This window comes from Rhodnius prolixus, unplaced genomic scaffold (assembly GCF_049639745.1).
Source record: "Rhodnius prolixus isolate KJV_2025 unplaced genomic scaffold, Rpr scaffold_7, whole genome shotgun sequence".
Classification (NCBI taxonomy): Eukaryota; Metazoa; Arthropoda; class Insecta; order Hemiptera; family Reduviidae; genus Rhodnius; species Rhodnius prolixus.
In genome coordinates, this window is record NW_027411582.1 from 8,799,111 (window position 1) to 8,816,813 (window position 17,703).

General features: G+C 33.9%; 1 protein-coding gene across 2 annotated transcripts in view; it reads left to right on the forward strand.

The window, feature by feature from the left end:
• Positions 1–17,703, forward strand: part of Ptr (patched domain-containing protein) — a 113,691-nt gene that overhangs the window by 2,111 nt on the left and 93,877 nt on the right. Inside the window, exon 2 of one of the 2 annotated variants that reach the window (XM_074113823.1) lies at positions 3,573–3,889. In XM_074113823.1, coding sequence (XP_073969924.1) covers positions 3,842–3,889 — 48 coding nt within the window. In that variant the 5' untranslated portion in view covers positions 3,573–3,841. Of the gene's footprint in view, positions 1–3,256; positions 3,890–17,703 lie in introns of those variants that run through there. The other variant, XM_074113824.1, reaches the window with a different exon arrangement.

Below are 17,703 nucleotides of genomic sequence, written 5' to 3' on the forward strand. Positions count from 1 at the left end.
CAAAACATCAAACTTAGTTTTCTTGTTGCATTGTAGTTTATAAGTGCTTTGTCTTCCTGTAGTTTTAATTTTTTCTAATATTGAATCTAACTACGTAGCATAAAGCATTGTAAAATTATTAAAGCATTACTCTTTTTCCATTTTCTCTATGTACTCAATCAATTGTATGGTGTCAGAGATTTTCTTTCATCTTTTCCACTTTGCCGCTTAGAGAAATTCATTTCCAAATAATGTTTTCTTTTATTTCATCATGAAGTTATTAAACTCCTGTTGAACTGATTAAATTTTATTTTATTAAGAAGTCCTGAGGTTAAACAGCAAATAATAAATCATCTCTTTCTCTCTGGCAATATTAAAATCTTGAAATAATCTTAATTCTAATTGCCAAAGTAGAGGTGAAAAACTAATTATTATTGGTATATATTTTCGGTTTTGCTGTTATAACTTAAATTATTGTTATATCTTATAATATCAGGAATTATTACATGAAAGCGATAATCAATAACTTTTCCTCATTTTAAAGAAATAAATATTATTTCTTATCGCCATAACATTTATTGACTTGTAGTAGTTTATGTAGTAAGTGGCGCCTTGAAGCGCTAGCGACCAAGTTGTGAACTAAATACTGGTTTGTTAAATTACCATTCCCAAATTATTAGTAAATATTTAAATTTAGCATTAGTCTCCACAATTCAAATGACCTACTAAATTGTAATTTGAAAAATTAAATAAAGTAATACATTTTAAAGAAATTTATCTAAATCTTTTTCTCTTTTTTTTGATTGTATTTTGGTCTAGGTTTAGCTCTCATTTGTGCATTTATCACATTTTTGGAAAATTGAGTTATATTAAGAGTTCAACGTTTTGTTTGGGTTGGAGTGTTTCATTCTTGAATTATTATTAGTTAAATTAATTTAAAGATAACTTCGCATCCGTGGTATTCTACTTTTTGTATCAATTCAAATAGCTTTTGGTTTTTAATTAATTGCTAAGAAAAAAAATGTATGAGTTATAATCTTGAGAAACGTTAATAGGTCATGTAAGTGTCCACAGCTTCGCATTTCACTGATAAAGCCCAGTGTACCCCTTAAGTAATACTGAGAATTAAATAATAGGCTGTTGTACAATGATTTCAAGTTCGAAAGAAATATTTAAGATCAAAAGTGTTGATCTTCTGAACGAATGCTTTTTTCAGCGTTCGAACTTCGTCAGCTCAGATAAGTAATTACTAGTTTGTTTTGGAATTATTTTTCATGAAAATTTATTGTAGATAAAGGTTCTAGAACCTTTTGAGTTGTTCTAAGAGCAAGTCAATGCGATTATTATTACAATTTTTCTTAATGTTATCAACAAGGCCACTATTAGAATTGATTTCTTTTCATTGATTACCTTAGCTAATTTATAAAACAGAAAAAAAAATATGATCACCTAAAGGTGTTTACCCAGATTACAGTTAATGGAATGTAATTGTGCAGTTAACATTTTAGGCGGTCAGAAGCGCACTTTCACGGACACAATACCTGTGTACGTGATTCATTTTGAAGCCAACAAACAACTGGCCGCAGTTAGCTACATTTATAGCTTTCACTTTTCTAGAACTTCTAACTAGTCAGTCATATATTTGTACAGTTTTATTGGCAAACTTCGTAAATGTAAACATTGATTTCTATAAAATGTTTTATTGATTGGTGATAAAGTTAAAATATTTTTCTGGCGCTTGATGATGTTTGACATTATCATTCCATCTATCTCTTTCGCTTCTCTTTTACTTTCCCCATTTATGTGGGGGTGCTGCGATCGTGTCAATTGATTATTTGATTAAGATTACTTCTTAATTACTTCAAAGAGAGGAGATTAGTGAATCATGTTCTAAAGTGAAAAGGAATGGAAGAACTTTCGGAGTTAGAAGTTTAGGAATTGGTAAAAATTAGTCTTTGAGTTCACACCACATTTTTAAATTATAACTTCCGAGTAGTCTCAAAAACTTTTAAGTTTATTTTTGCAAATTACATTATAGTTTCGATTCCAGTTCATTTTGGGATTTATTTTATTTTGTATTATAAATATTTAAATCATTTTTCACTATAAAAATATTTGTTTTTTAAATGTCAAAAAAATTTAAAAAGTTCATTTTAAATTTAAATTAAGATATTTTTTTTTTTTTTTTTGTAAACATACATTCTCACAGAATTTTTAACTATAAATCTATTTATAATATTTTAGTGCGAATCAAAGATGTGTAGCATTTTGTGTGTTATTTTTTTTTAAAAAAAACAGTGTTGTATAAAGAATTTTAAGCAGGCCCTCAGTTCTGTATTATCTGAATGTATTATATAGTTTTGTCATGTACTAACTTTATTTTTATTTTATTTTTTTTTTAAATTTTGTTATGTAATGACTAGTTGGGACCTCTAAAAAAGATGTTTAACGTTCTCCTTTTGATTTTTTTTTTTTTTTGTAATTTGCAAGTATAAAATGAACTTTTGTAGCTATATTACAATTATTTATAAAATAAGGTAATGCCTGTTTTTTTACAGGCACCCTTTACGTATCGTGAACGGAGACTGATTAGCACAAACATACTTTAATATTACATACTTTAATTCTTTTTAAACCAATAATTGTAATCAAGTCGTAGACCTAGTAAGTGCAGTGCTAGACTTAAATATACTCGAACGCAAAGCTAATATATGTCGTATTGTGGTACTGGGTTCGATTCCCCGGTCTTAGGCCTTGGATTTTATTTAATGGTTAATAAAAGAAATTTACAGTAAAGTATGTTTGCTAGTCGCCTTCGTCCACGACACCTAATTGGTAGTTGGACGTTAAGCCCCGCCTGAAAAAATACTACGATTACTTTACTTTACTTTCAGTACTAGATCAAGTGTTCCTTGCGTAAAAACAAAACAAAAAAACCAGTTCCTCTAATGGCATTTACGCAATCTTTTCAATTTCCTTCCTTTGGGAAGTTGTATCAATTTAAGGATATCTAATATATATGTAATTGTACTTATGTAAATGAAATATTTCCGGGTGTGTTGGCTCTCTTCTCTAAGCGATTATGAAATCAACGTCTTCTCTTGTGTACTCACTCTTCGAGTAATTAAAAAGAGAAATAATTATTCTCTTAAGAGGCAAATTAAAGTTGTCTTAAAAATTGGTTAGGAGCAAACAAATCAAATTTTAAATAATCCATTTTGTCATTTTTAATTAATCTATCGAAAGTATTATTCGATTAATAAAGAATTAAAATTGATATCAATTTCTATTAAACTAGTTTTTACGCAAAATTTATTTAGCTTTTATTTTTAAATTTTTATATTTTCTAAAATCTAGTTTTAATAATTAGTAATTTTTTTATTACTATCAATGCAAAACACACCATGTAATAATAGTTCACTGCAAAATGCTGTTCAATAACTGCCTTGAAAATGGAAGATGTATTTAATGAAATATCGGCTACCCTGTATCGTATTCAACTGATGTATAGCCAGAACTCAATTCATTAAAAAATGAATATTATTTAGCAGTACTTATCAAACTTAAACTTAATTCTGTTCTTATTTTTACAGGAACTGCAGGAATGTTAAAATTCCCGAGAGTACGGGAGTGCTAAAATCCCCGGGAGCGTTTGTAACGGGAGTGCTTGATTACCCTTTATTAAGATGGAGGTGATTGCTTTTAACCTGTGCGCTTAAAAATTAAAAAAAAAAAATTATTTCTCCGGTTATTTTCAAAATTCCGTCACAAGACAGGATAAATACGTCACAGTTTCATTTCCGTTAAGATCTTTTAAACTGTGTCCAGTGTCCAGTGTTGAGCAGAGCTGCAGAAGACATTGATGGATATATTACTGATTGGTTCATATCCCAGGCGACAGCTAAATCAGGTAGGATGGAGAATTAATTATGTGGTCCATATTTATGACTCTCAGCATCTTTTTAGGTGTCATTCTTCGGAATGGCTAACCACTCTTGCCACAGATCTATCCTCTAAATAATAACTTAATCTGTAATAATTATAATTCCAATTATTACATATAAAAAAATATTATTTTGAATGAAATGGCTAGCTAGCTAGCATTAGGTACTGTGATATTTAATAACTTCTTAGCAATATTATTGCAAAATTTAATGCAGTAAAATTACTTAAATGATATTAATTGTTATAAAATTACGAACTGAAGTATGAATGAAATGGCTAGCTAGCATTAGGTACTGTGATATTTAATAACTTCTTAGCAATATTATTGCAAAATTTAATGCAGTAAAATTACTTAAATGATATTAATTGTTATAAAATTACGAACTGAAGTATGAATGAAATGGCTAGCTAGCATTAGGTACTGTGATATTTAATAACTTCTTAGCAATATTATTGCAAAATTTAATGCAGTAAAATTACTTAAATGATATCAATTGTTATAAAATTACGAACTGAAGTATGAATGAAATGTTGGGTACTTGCTAATTTGGGTACCTTTTGTCGTTTAATCAACCATTATACTTAACTTTTAGATTTGTTGACCGCTTTTATGATGTACTGTATTTTAGCATTTCTATGCTTTCAACGGCCATTCAATTTTTATAAAAACCCTTTCATATTCAATTTGGGTCTACAACCACTCAGGAAATGAGTCATATTTCTTCGAGTGTACTCTTGCGGATGGGTTCTGCCAGAGCCTCAATAAAAAACCCACAATTATCTTACCCATTCAGCAGCCAGAATAGACCCCCCTAGACATCAAAGTGAAATAGAATTATTGGAATAGAGGCCATATAGTTTTACGTTTCCTCCATAATTTTCTTATAAAACCAACAAATTACCTCTTTGTAAGGTTAACTTTTAAATCCTTGTATGTTTTAATCATTGTAAGTATGATTTATATTCGCCATTGTCCTAAATAATTTAGGATGATTGCAACTTATGAACTGATCTGGATGATTATTTATCTTAGTTTCTTTTTCTTTTTGGGCAATTTTTCGATTACACAAAGACATTTAACATTAGAATAATCAAACTGGGTCAATTATGCACTCCGCTCTTGGCCTACATATTTGTGTGCATCATTCAAAACATTTAAATTGCTTTATTGTCTTCTTTTTTTGGTAACACTGGTGCATTATAATTTTTTTGGGTTTAACCATTTTAAATCAAAAAAGCCCTGAATAATATAAATGTTGATTTTTGTTCCTTTTAAGTAGAAATAACCATTTTAAAATTGAACCAATTTGACATAATTTAAACACTTCCTTGGTATAATCTCAACAAAGAAAACCTACAATGAATTCCTATTTTGCGACTAAATCGTGCTTTATTCAATCAAGATTTCATTGTGAAACCAAAGGATAGATTTCATTTTTACTTTTACCGAATAGGAAAAATTTTGCTTGTGACAAGAGAACCGGAAACCGGTAGTACTCTTTTAACACTTTGAGGCACCCGATTTTAAAGAAAATAAAAGCCCTAGTTGCACAGAATTTCTTTTATTATAAAAAAATGGAAATAAACATTCATTTCCATTATTTCCCATAATTATTATTCAAAATAAGAAAATAATTAAATCAATTCCCATTTATACTCTGAACTAAATATCTCTCTCGTTACTGAAATAGCTCCAAACTCGGTACACAAAACTCCACTCAAATCTAGACAATCATTACAATACCCTGATCCACAACATGTCTACCACAACACTTCATTCATATCCACAGCGCAGACTAAAGCGGCGGTGGCCTGTGCGACCATCTCAACACTTAAAGCCGACCTCCTAGGATGGTTGCTGTGCAAGCTTGCCAATCTGGCGAACTAACGGCTTCCATCACTGGATGGTCGTCGTTCACTCCACTCACGTCCTTGGCGCACATGGATGTGCGCATGTATGTATGTACACATACGAGGGTCGTTTGAAAAGTCCGTGCAAAAATAAAAACTACTTAATTTTTTGGGGTAAACCTTTTTTATTTTTCAACATAGTCTCCTTTTAGACTTATACACTTCGTCCAACGCTGCTCTAGTTTGTTGATCCCTTCAGAATAATAGGATTTGTCCAAGTCTGAAAAATAGCCATTCGTTTCTGCAATCACCTCCTCGTTTGAATAAAATCTTTTTCCCGCCAGCCATTTCTTCATATTGGAGAAAAAATAGTAGTCCGAGGGAGCCAAGTCTGGAGAATAGGGGGGATGTGAAACGAGTTGGAACCCTATTTCCATTAATTTTGCGACCACAACTGCTGAGGTGTGAGCTGGTGCGTTGTCGTGATGGAAAAGGACTTTTTTGTGGACCAATCGTGGGCGTTTTTCTTGCAGCTCGGTTTTCAAACGGTCCAATAACGATGAATAATATGCACCTGTAATAGTTTTACCTTTTTCCAGATAGTCGATGAGGATTATTCTCTGCGAATCCCAAAAGACAGTCGCCATAATCTTTCCGGCCGAAGGAACGGTCTTCGCCTTTTTTGGCGCAGATTCCCCCTTGTTCTGTTCTTTGGTCTCAGGAGTGTAGTGATGTATCCATGTTTCATCCACAGTGACGAAACGACGCTTAAAGTCCTGCGGATTCTTCTGGAACAGCTGCAAACCGTCCTTGCACACACTTCACACGATTTCGTTTTTAGTCAAGCGTGAGCAATCGCGGCACCCATTTTGCGGATAGCTTTGTCATGTCCAAATGTTGATGCAAAACATTATGTACCCGTTCATTCGAGATGCCCACAGCACTAGCAATCTCACGCACCTTCACTCTTCTGTCATCCATCACCATATCATGGATTTTATCAATGATTTCTGGTGTAGTAACCTCAACAGGGCGTCCAGAACGTTCAGCGTCACTTGTCATTGGCCACTCCGAAAATTTTGAAACCACTTATAAACTGTTCTAATCGAAGGTGCAGAGTCACCATAATGTTTATCAAGCTTCTCTTTAGTCTTCTGAGGCGTTTTGCCTTTCATAAAGTTGTGTTTAATCAACACATGAAATTCTTTTTCGTCCATTTTTTGAAAATCACTCGACTTCCTCGATTCAAACGAATGCCAAACACAAAGAAATAGACCGATCTGGCTGAAACTTGGCGTGTGTTCTTCCAAGAGATGCTACTAACTAAACATAACCTCGATACGCGCCAGTGGGGCTATCTCTCGGACTTTGCACGGACTTTTCAAACGACCCTCGTATATGCGTGCATGTGTATTTGCGCCATCCCTTATCTCTCATCTCTTTTGCTTGGTATTGTAATGGGTACAGTTGCAAAATAAATGAACTAATTATCTATGGCTAAGAATAACTTCAACTTTTCGAGGTGGGTTAAAATACAGGTATATCCCACCATGCAGCAAAAGCTGGGACAGTTTTCATCCCACCTAGCCGCAAAGAGTTAAAAAAAACCCTTCCCAGCGACTAATGGTCCTTAAATGATGACGTACCTCAAATTAAAAAATCAGCTCATAATTCTATAAGATCACGCTAACTACAATAGTTCTTTCAGATAGTTTGAGTGCGGACTGAAATAAAAAAAAAGGATCCTTAAAATTAAGCCCAACGGGTCCAAAAATATTAATGTCAACAGGTTACATAATTGCCATCTTTCTTTTTTGTTTTGCATTTAATTATCCACTTCCTATATTTTGATTAAAAAAAGCTGTTATCACTTTTACCTTAATTATACTAATTACATCTGATTATTAGTATTTAAATAAAAGATTTTGTTGCACAATTGTTTAATGATTTTTAGAATTTTAGTAATTATTAAAAAATAAAATAAACGTGTAAGTTATCAAATTAACATCTTTTCCTTAGAAAATGATTTCCGTTTTAAAACTTTAAAATTTTTCTCCTCGGTTAACGAACGTTTCCGCTGGGCGTTTTTAGCGATTTTAATTAATATTTTGCAATAATTTTTTTTTTCTAATTAATTTCTAATTAATATTTGGATAGATTATTTATTTAAATTATTAATATTTAACCTAAAAGCATATATTATTTAGAAGTTTTTTTTATTGGATTGTGGTCAGGGTCATTAAATAAATAAAAAGTTATTAATCTGATTGGTCGATAGAAGGCTCTTCTAGAGTTTGCACGAGATTATTGTCCTGCAAAGATAATAATTTTTTATTTATCTTTTTATTTTATATTTAAATTAACCTTTTAATGATAGAATTTAGAAGATTTAGATTTTTTTGGTTTTTAATGATAATTATTGAATTTTTTTTAATTGTGGGAAAAAGTGGGAAAATAAATCTTATCAGTAAATGCTATACTTGCAGTTAACAGTTACCTTAGTGTTAGAAACGTTGTTAGTACGTATATCGGAAAAAAAGTTCGTGATTTCCATTACCTTTCAGTTTTCGAGACCAACTTTTCGTTTTTTTTTCGAGACAACATTGTGTTAACATAAAACAACCCACCATTCACGCCATAGACCATGCGCAGAAAAAAAATAAAAAAAATAATTTCCCAAATCTTGAATTTATTTTATTTTTCAGTTTTTCCACGATTTTTGTCGAATACTACTTCCGCTGGATTCTTAAAAAAGAAAAAAAAAACTCAGGTTGAAGGAAATTATGGCCATCCCAACGTGAGCAGAATACGGTTCGACCAAAAAAGACGTAGGTATAATGGTCGAAACAGTCGATCAGAGGGGAAAAAATAAAAATAATAAATAGACTCGAAAATCGATAGTGCAATTATCTAAAGTTCTATTTCCCATAATGCCACAATTTTATCAGCTATGCATCGGGCATTATTACTGTGCTTTGAATTAGTTTCTCTGAAATTGCTAGAATATACGAAGAATATTCGTCACTTAGATTTACGAAAAACAGAATAAAGGAAAAACTCCTGCGAGTTTACAATTTTTTTTTTTTTATTCTTAGGGCCCTTAAAGGAAATATTACCGACGAAGACGAAAATATAACTTCCGAAAAACTGGCCGATATGTAGTACATTTTTTTTTTGTAAGCTATAATAAGAAATAATAAATTAATATTTTGAAAATGTGAGCAAAAATCTTAGCTTTCCCCCTAAGATTAGATGTTGCATGTAAGAAAATATTAAATACCTAGGAATGAAATTGAGGAAAATCCGTTACGATCCTTTCACTTATCTACGACGTCATTGTGGCCGGGCAGCGTGCTTTCTACATACGAAATATAGTCTTAATATGGATGTTCGTGATTGGTTCAGTTTAGATATTCATTCATGTTACAAGGCTTCTATATGTTAATTTTAATTTTTAGTATTGGCTAACTTTAATTATTTGTTTAGATAATTTTAATTGTTTATTCAATGAAAGTAGGTCCTAATTTATATTCAAAAGAAAATGTAATGTACAAAGGTTAATCTTTAAGAACGGTTCATTTGTTATTCACAGTAAATACGGGGTTCTTATCTTTTCGTATATTTTATCTATTCGTGTAAAATGTAGATACATTTTTTCTGTAGCCCATTGAGTATCTTGAAAGGTCTTTTTGGTGAGGGGCCAAGTTTGCGAACTGTCTATCATACAGGGAACGTTGCCCATTTTAGCTTTTGTAGTTAATTTTGTGAATAGTCTAAGAAAATATTATGTTAGAGGGTTTCACAATCGGATGGTCAGTTGTTCAATACAGTGAAAACTATAAAGCTCTCTCCTCTCAGCAGGATATTCAGGGTTGCCGGAAGACAATAAGTTGGGTAAGGGCATGGTAACCAGTCAGGGATTCGGTAACCTCAGATTTGCGTCTTCCCTTAAGGGAAATGTTAAGAATTGAATCGTCCAACTTTTTCTTACGTTGCTTGTGTCCTTCAGGTTCTTTACCAGAACTGAATTCTTCCTTCTACTATAAAGAAAAAGGGCCCTAGCTCTCCGTTGGAGAGTTGGTGAAGATATCTTTCTAAAAGACATACTTGCATACCAAATTTTGCCCTAAACATGTACTCAATACTATTCCTAGCGCAGCAAGTGGGTAGTTAACGTAATCAGTCGCATTTAGTCGTTGACCCAGTTTAGCTAACTCATGGAATTGATCATAAATTCAATCTAAATTATATAAAGATTACAATAAGCTCTTTAAACCGAAATTACAGAAGCAGGGGATTCCCGGACTGGGCAAAATATCAAAATGTAGAACATTTCCTTTTAAAATGATCACCTGTAATGATTCAGGTTTTGATTGCAGTTCCAAGAAAATAAATCACGAGAGAAAGTTATTCAATGTTATTCAATAATAATTTGTTTGTCCTTATTTATTCATGTTTTAAAATATTAATGCAAAGTGAATAACCTGTTGAATTTTCTAATTTGTGTACGTAATATTATTTTCTAAAAATTTTCCAATTTTAGAAAATTTTTTGGTATGTACTCTTTTATGTTTAAAGCTATTAACGATATTATTAAGAAGGCAGTGGAGAAAAACATATTGCGTTATTTGTTTTTGTTCCTTTACTTCGGCTGTGTGATGTCCTTTAAGTACTGTGCCATGAATTATTGTTTATCTGAATCTAATTGCTGATATTCAGTCCAGATCAGCGGAAATTGGCTGAAGTGTTACTACTGTAAAAGAAAGGCGCCACGGTAGCCGAGCGGTTACAGACTAGACCCGCAATGCTAAGATGTATTGTTGGTTTAGTGGGTTCGATTTCCCAGGTCCAGGCTTTGGATTTTATTTAATGTTTAATATGAGAAATTTGTAGTAAAGTATGTCAGGCGGTTATATGCTAGACCCGCATAGCTAAGATGTATTGTTGGTTTAGTGCCTTGGATTTTATTTAATGGTTAATATGAGAAATTTACAGTAAAGTATGTTAGGCGGTTATAGACTAGACCCGCAAAGCTAAGATGTATTGTTGGTTTAGTGCCTTGGATTTTATTTAATGGTTAATATGAGAAATTTACAGTAAAGTATGTTAGGCGGTTATAGACTAGACCCGCAAAGCTAAGATGTATTGTTGGTTTAGTAGGTTCAAATCCCCTGGTCTAGGTCTTGGATTTTATTTAATTGTTAATATGAGAAATTTATAGTAAAGTAGTTAGGCGGTTATAGGCTAGACCCGCAAAGCTAAGATGTATTGTTGGTTTAGTGGGTTCGATTCCCTATCTCTTAGTCTTGAATTTTATTTAATGGTTAATATGAGAAATTTACAGTAAAGTATGTTAGGCGGTTATAGACTAGACCCGCAAAGCTAAGATGTATTGTTGGTTTAGTGCCTTGGATTTTATTTAATGGTTAATATGAGAAATTTACAGTAAAGTATGTTAGGCGGTTATAGACTAGACCCGCAAAGCTAAGATGTATTGTTGGTTTAGTAGGTTCAAATCCCCTGGTCTAGGTCTTGGATTTTATTTAATTGTTAATATGAGAAATTTATAGTAAAGTAGTTAGGCGGTTATAGGCTAGACCCGCAAAGCTAAGATGTATTGTTGGTTTAGTGGGTTCGATTCCCTATCTCTTAGTCTTGAATTTTATTTAATGTTTAATATGAGAAATTTACAGTAAAGTATGTTAGGCGGTTATAGACTAGACCCGCAAAGCTAAGATGTATTGTTGGTTTAGTAGGTTCAAATCCCCTGGTCTAGGTCTTGGATTTTATTTAATGTTTAATATGAGAAATTTATAGTAAAGTATGTCAGGCGGTTATATGCTAGACCCGCAAAGCTAAGATGTATTGTTGGTTTAGTGGGTTTGATCCTCCGGTCTAGGTCTTGGATTTTATTTAATGGTTAATATGAGAAATTTACAGTAAAGTATGTTAGGCGGTCTATAGGCAAGACCCGCAAAGCTAAGATGTATTGTTGGTTTAGTAGGTTCAAATCCCCTGGTCTAGGTCTTGGATTTTATTTAATGTTTAATATGAGAAATTTACAGTAAAGTATGTTAGGCGGTCTATAGGCAAGACCCGCAAAGCTAAGATGTATTGTTGGTTTAGTGGGTTTGATCCTCCGGTCTAGGTCTTGGATTTTATTTAATGTTTAATATGAGAAATTTACAGTAAAGTATGTTAGGCGGTCTATAGGCAAGACCCGCAAAGCTAAGATGTATTGTTGGTTTAGTGGGTTTGATCCTCCGGTCTAGGTCTTGGATTTTATTTAATGTTTAATATGAGAAATTTACAGTAAAGTATGTTAGGCGGTCTATAGGCAAGACCCGCAAAGCTAAGATGTATTGTTGGTTTAGTGGGTTTGATCCTCCGGTCTAGGTCTTGGATTTTATTTAATGTTTAATATGAGAAATTTACAGTAAAGTATGTTAGGCGGTCTATAGGCAAGACCCGCAAAGCTAAGATGTATTGTTGGTTTAGTGGGTTTGATCCTCCGGTCTAGGTCTTGGATTTTATTTAATGTTTAATATGAGAAATTTACAGTAAAGTATGTTAGGCGGTCTATAGGCAAGACCCGCAAAGCTAAGATGTATTGTTGGTTTAGTAGGTTCAAATCCCCTGGTCTAGGTCTTGGATTTTATTTAATGTTTAATATGAGAAATTTATAGTAAAGTATGTCAGGCGGTTATATGCTAGACCCGCAAAGCTAAGATGTATTGTTGGTTTAGTGGGTTTGATCCTCCGGTCTAGGTCTTGGATTTTATTTAATGGTTAATATGAGAAATTTATAGTAAAGTATGTCAGGCGGTTATATGCTAGACCCGCAAAGCTAAGATGTATTGTTGGTTTAGTGGGTTTGATCCTCCGGTCTAGGTCTTGGATTTTATTTAATGTTTAATATGAGAAATTTACAGTAAAGTATGTTAGGCGGTCTATAGGCAAGACCCGCAAAGCTAAGATGTATTGTTGGTTTAGTGGGTTTGATCCTCCGGTCTAGGTCTTGGATTTTATTTAATGTTTAATATGAGAAATTTACAGTAAAGTATGTTAGGCGGTCTATAGGCAAGACCCGCAAAGCTAAGATGTATTGTTGGTTTAGTGGGTTTGATCCTCCGGTCTAGGTCTTGGATTTTATTTAATGTTTAATATGAGAAATTTACAGTAAAGTATGTTAGGCGGTCTATAGGCAAGACCCGCAAAGCTAAGATGTATTGTTGGTTTAGTAGGTTCAAATCCCCTGGTCTAGGTCTTGGATTTTATTTAATGTTTAATATGAGAAATTTATAGTAAAGTATGTCAGGCGGTTATATGCTAGACCCGCAAAGCTAAGATGTATTGTTGGTTTAGTGGGTTTGATCCTCCGGTCTAGGTCTTGGATTTTATTTAATGGTTAATATGAGAAATTTATAGTAAAGTATGTTTGCTAGTCGTTTTTTTGCCTAAAGTTTATTTTTTCTGTTTGGCCTCCAGACAGTGTTCTCTTATCAAAAACAACGCTAAGTCTTTGTAAGTCTTTCTACTTGAAGGCAAAGTTTCAAGGCTCTTTAGTTCTTCTCGAATACTTTTTCTCCTTAAAATTGATTTCTAACTCAGCATGCCCAGAGATCTTCAACGTCACTTTGAGCAAGATTTCTCACAATCTGAACTCCTTCACGTTTTGCTCATATTCTGGAGAACAGCCCCCTGACTGGCGCTCGCTCATCTTTTACAATCTTCCACACATCAAATCTTCTACGATAGACAGCAGCTCTGTCAATCAATCTTTTGAAGTTACTCTGTCACTGATTTATCTTCAGATACAATCAGAAGTAGGACAGATAGATAAGAGCTTTCCCAATGTTCACGTTAGCCCCCCCCCCTAGTGTGCAGAATTCTGTCATTCGTTAGACTCCGAGGGGGAAAAAAATTCCGTCAATAAATGTGGAAAAAATGATAATAATTCTTGAGTGGAACCCACACCTTGGCTTTCGCTCCTTACAGTTATTATATAATTCATATTGGCAAATATTCTTGGGATATAGAATTCTTACTAAACCTAAAATGGAATTACACATAAATATAAATGGTGGGGAGTGTATAGTTCGGTCTTCGGTGATTTGAGGGGTTCTAGTTGCCTGGCAACGCTACTAGATCTGACGCAGTAGTAATGATAACGAAAATTTAAACTCTTGGGTATTTTTACAATAATCATTTTTTGATATAAAATTAAAAAAAAAGCTATAAATAAACTTCTTTTAGGCTCTCTAGGGTGTTTGAGGAAGTGCAGGGTTACCGGAAGTCCTGGATAACCAAGGGTGGTAACACACTCTTGCACCACCAACGGAAGTATCTCCTGTAATATCTCCTCTTCAATACAAAAAAAAAAAAAAAATTAAGCTTATTTCTAACAAAATAAGGAGGCAAATGTGTATTTATGGCTTCCAGCACTTGACTGAACCTGGAGTGCTGAAATTTGTGATGAATTTAGTAATACTGAATCAAAGAAACGCTCTTGCTTTCTGCCAAATTTTTTTTCTCTCTGAATGTAACCTGTCTCTTTTTAAGTAACTCGTCGCTTGGAACTGAGAACGATTCAGTACCAGATAATGGGGGCCCTAAAATATTCGTGTTTTTTTACAATTTCGGTAGATTAGAAATAGAATAGAATAGAATAGATTAAATTAGGGCGGCCTCAAGGCCTACGCCACTGCGACTCCTTTGGATCTATTGTGGCTCCCGGACTTTAGAGCTCGCCCTCCAGACCCGTCCGTTTAATCAGACTCTTAATTCTGGAGAGCGACTCTTGGGTAAAGCTGCACAGGCCTTGGTTTTTTCCTCTCCGAGAAGTAACATCCTGACAAGCCCCTCACACTGACACAACAATTGCAGTGCCGTTTTCTCCTCTTCTTCCTGACAGAACCTACAAAGGCTATCATCTGCCAGGCCCCATGCGATGCATGTGTTTTCTGAGCCTGCAGTGGCCCAGTTAATAGTCCTACAATTATCCTTATAGCCCCACGGCCTTGACGGATTAATTCTGCGGTCAGCCTTGGCGAATAGCCTCTAAATGAACTTCTTCGCCAGTCTCTGCCCAATGGTGGCAAGCCACCACTCTTGAGACCTATTCTGCATCTTTAAATTAATGGCCACACACTTAACACACTTTGAAACCCCTAAAACAGGGTTCCGGGCCAACGAAGTGTCCCGCAGAGCCTTCCCCTTGACAATAAATCTGCCACTTCGTTTCCCCTTGTGTCCTGAATGACCAGGTACCTAAACTAGAAAGACACCTTATTTTGGTCACTAATTTCCTTCAGGGCACCCAGACAGTCACAAAACCAGTCTTGAATTGACCTGGCAGGAACTAATTGCTCGTAGAGCAGCCTGACTATCCGAGAAAATTACGACCTTAGATAGATTAGAAATAGAAAATACAGTTAACTGAGTTACTTCACCACTCCACAGCCTTCTCAATATTTTTAAGAATTTGTTTTTCCTTTAAATTACGCCCACTTCGGGTTACCTATTTCCCCATAAGTAGTGAACATTGCTAGTAAATTAAATTGAGTACTTTTTGTATCCTTAACATTTAATAGAAGGACTTAAGATTGACTAAAAAAAAAATAAAATAAACATTGTATCTATTATCATAAGACATACTACTTGATTTAAGTAGTTTTGATGAATGGATTTCTCTGTCTGTCTGTGAGTACAAAGTAGTGGCAGACCTTCACTGATCAATGTCAGTTCGGTTTACTTGACAACTGTCCGAGGAAGTCCATTTCTATTCTTTTGTATTATTAATTCCAATTCTAATAAAAATGCTATTATTTAAAATTATTCTCTTGATATGAATGACAATTAAAAAATGTAATAAGCATCGTTTATATTGTTGGACGCCACTCAGCTTCTTCAAAATATGGGGATACTTTGATAAAATCCCTGGAATTCTTTAATACAACAAATAGGTAGCGTAAGTTTCATTTCGGGATGATTTTTCCTTCCTTCCTTGCCTGGTGCTACAGCCCGGGTCGGGCCTTGACCTGCAAAAGAAATTAGACCGCCTATTCCGAGCGCCCAGCCTGGTTGCATCCCTTCCAACCTGGTCCATCCATCGAGCCCTCGGGCGTCCAACCTTTCTGGTACCGATGACACTGTAGTTCAAAACTTTCTTCGGCATTCTGCAGTCTTCCATTCTCAGAACATGTCCCACCCACCGGAGCCTATTAATACGGATTAATTGCACTGCGCCGTAGTATCTTCAAATTTATCGTAGAGTTCTTGATTCACCTTCTCCATTCACCATTAACTTGAACTGGTCCGTAAATCCGTCTTAAAAATGTTTCTTCCAAAAATGGTATGATTTAGTTCCTTGAATTTTGAAGGTTTTTCTTAAATCTTACTATCATCATCAGTGTGTAACTTTGTACAGTTTTAACGGAATAAAACTTGAGAGAAAATCATCCACTCTTCAGAATGCCTTAAAATAATTTTTCCTCGATGTACGAGATTTGAGTAAGAAATGTGTAGTAAACCGTTGGAATTATTTTTGAGTAAATATTACTTCCGGTAGTAATGCCGTTTTTTGGTAATTTGGTCCAAAATGTTATTGTCGTGTCCTCTGGTGATATTTTGTTGAATTATCAAATTTTAACTTCGCTGGATTTTCCATTTAGGCTGCACGTTAATTTCTTGGTTATCACTGATCGTACTAACGCTAAGCACATGTGTTAATCTCCAAACTTTCCCTATGAAGGTTAACTCTATTTTCATACTTGATTTCTAGACCAGTAGGAGTGAATAGTGCTTTTGCTAATTACATCGTTTAATGAAGTTATCTATAATTACACTGCCCTTTCACTTTTAGGCTAGAGTGTACGGGAAATTATAGCTGAAAATTGTTTCAATTAACAACAGTTTCCCATTGTTTGATCCCTGAACGATTAATACTTGCAAAGTGGTAGAATTTTTCTTTACGTAAATTTTGCTCAAAAAGTATTTTGAGTGTCTTTTTGACTTCCGTTTATTTTTATTTCTACAAAAATTCCAGCAATTTTAGCAACATTGTGTGTTCCTCCTGGTTGTTTAAAGAGATGCGACTAGAAATGTTGCTCAGTAGGGGAAGTGTCGGCATGTTACTCAAACGAAGGAAGTTCCTCGTTATTGCAGCTGTGTGACTCTTTAACCGTTGTTGTTGACCTTTTGGGGGCTCCCCACGCTGCTGCAATAGGCAGATAGATACCCCAATCATATGAATCTCTGAGGTGTATTACTCTTGTATCTTCTCTTAACACAATATGGCTCCCCCCTTTTGTTGTATATATATATTTTTTTTTAATTTAATATTTTAATAATAATAATAATAATATAATTATTCATTGCCTTTTTTTTCGGCCAACCAAAACATTCCCCCCCCAAAAAAGATCGATTACATTCTGTTATCGATCAATCAATGTTCATTATCAATTAGATAAAATACTTACCTTAATGATTATTTAATATTAAGAAGTTCCATTAATAATAAGACCTTGACCCTTAATTTTAATTGGTGGCCCATTCAAAAAGATAAACTTATACAAATACTTGTACGCTGTATTAAAAGAATTCCAGTACGTACCTATTTCGTGGTAGGTTAAAGTGGGCTAGTCCCCTCGGTTTTCCTGCAGATTTCCCAGCCTAACGGAACAACCCATATAAAGCCTTTAGGCCCAATAGTTAGGTGGGGGTTGTGCGTGGAGCTACTTTTTATCTTTTAGAAAAAAACTTCAATTTGTACTAAGTTATGTGTCACGACACCTAATTGGATAGTTTGACGCTAAGCTCCACCTCAATAAGTAGGCGTTTACTTTAATTGTTTTGTTTTTTTTTATTGGACAATTTTTGGAAGCCCACATTTCATGCATAAACACTGAAAACCAGGATACCTGTAGA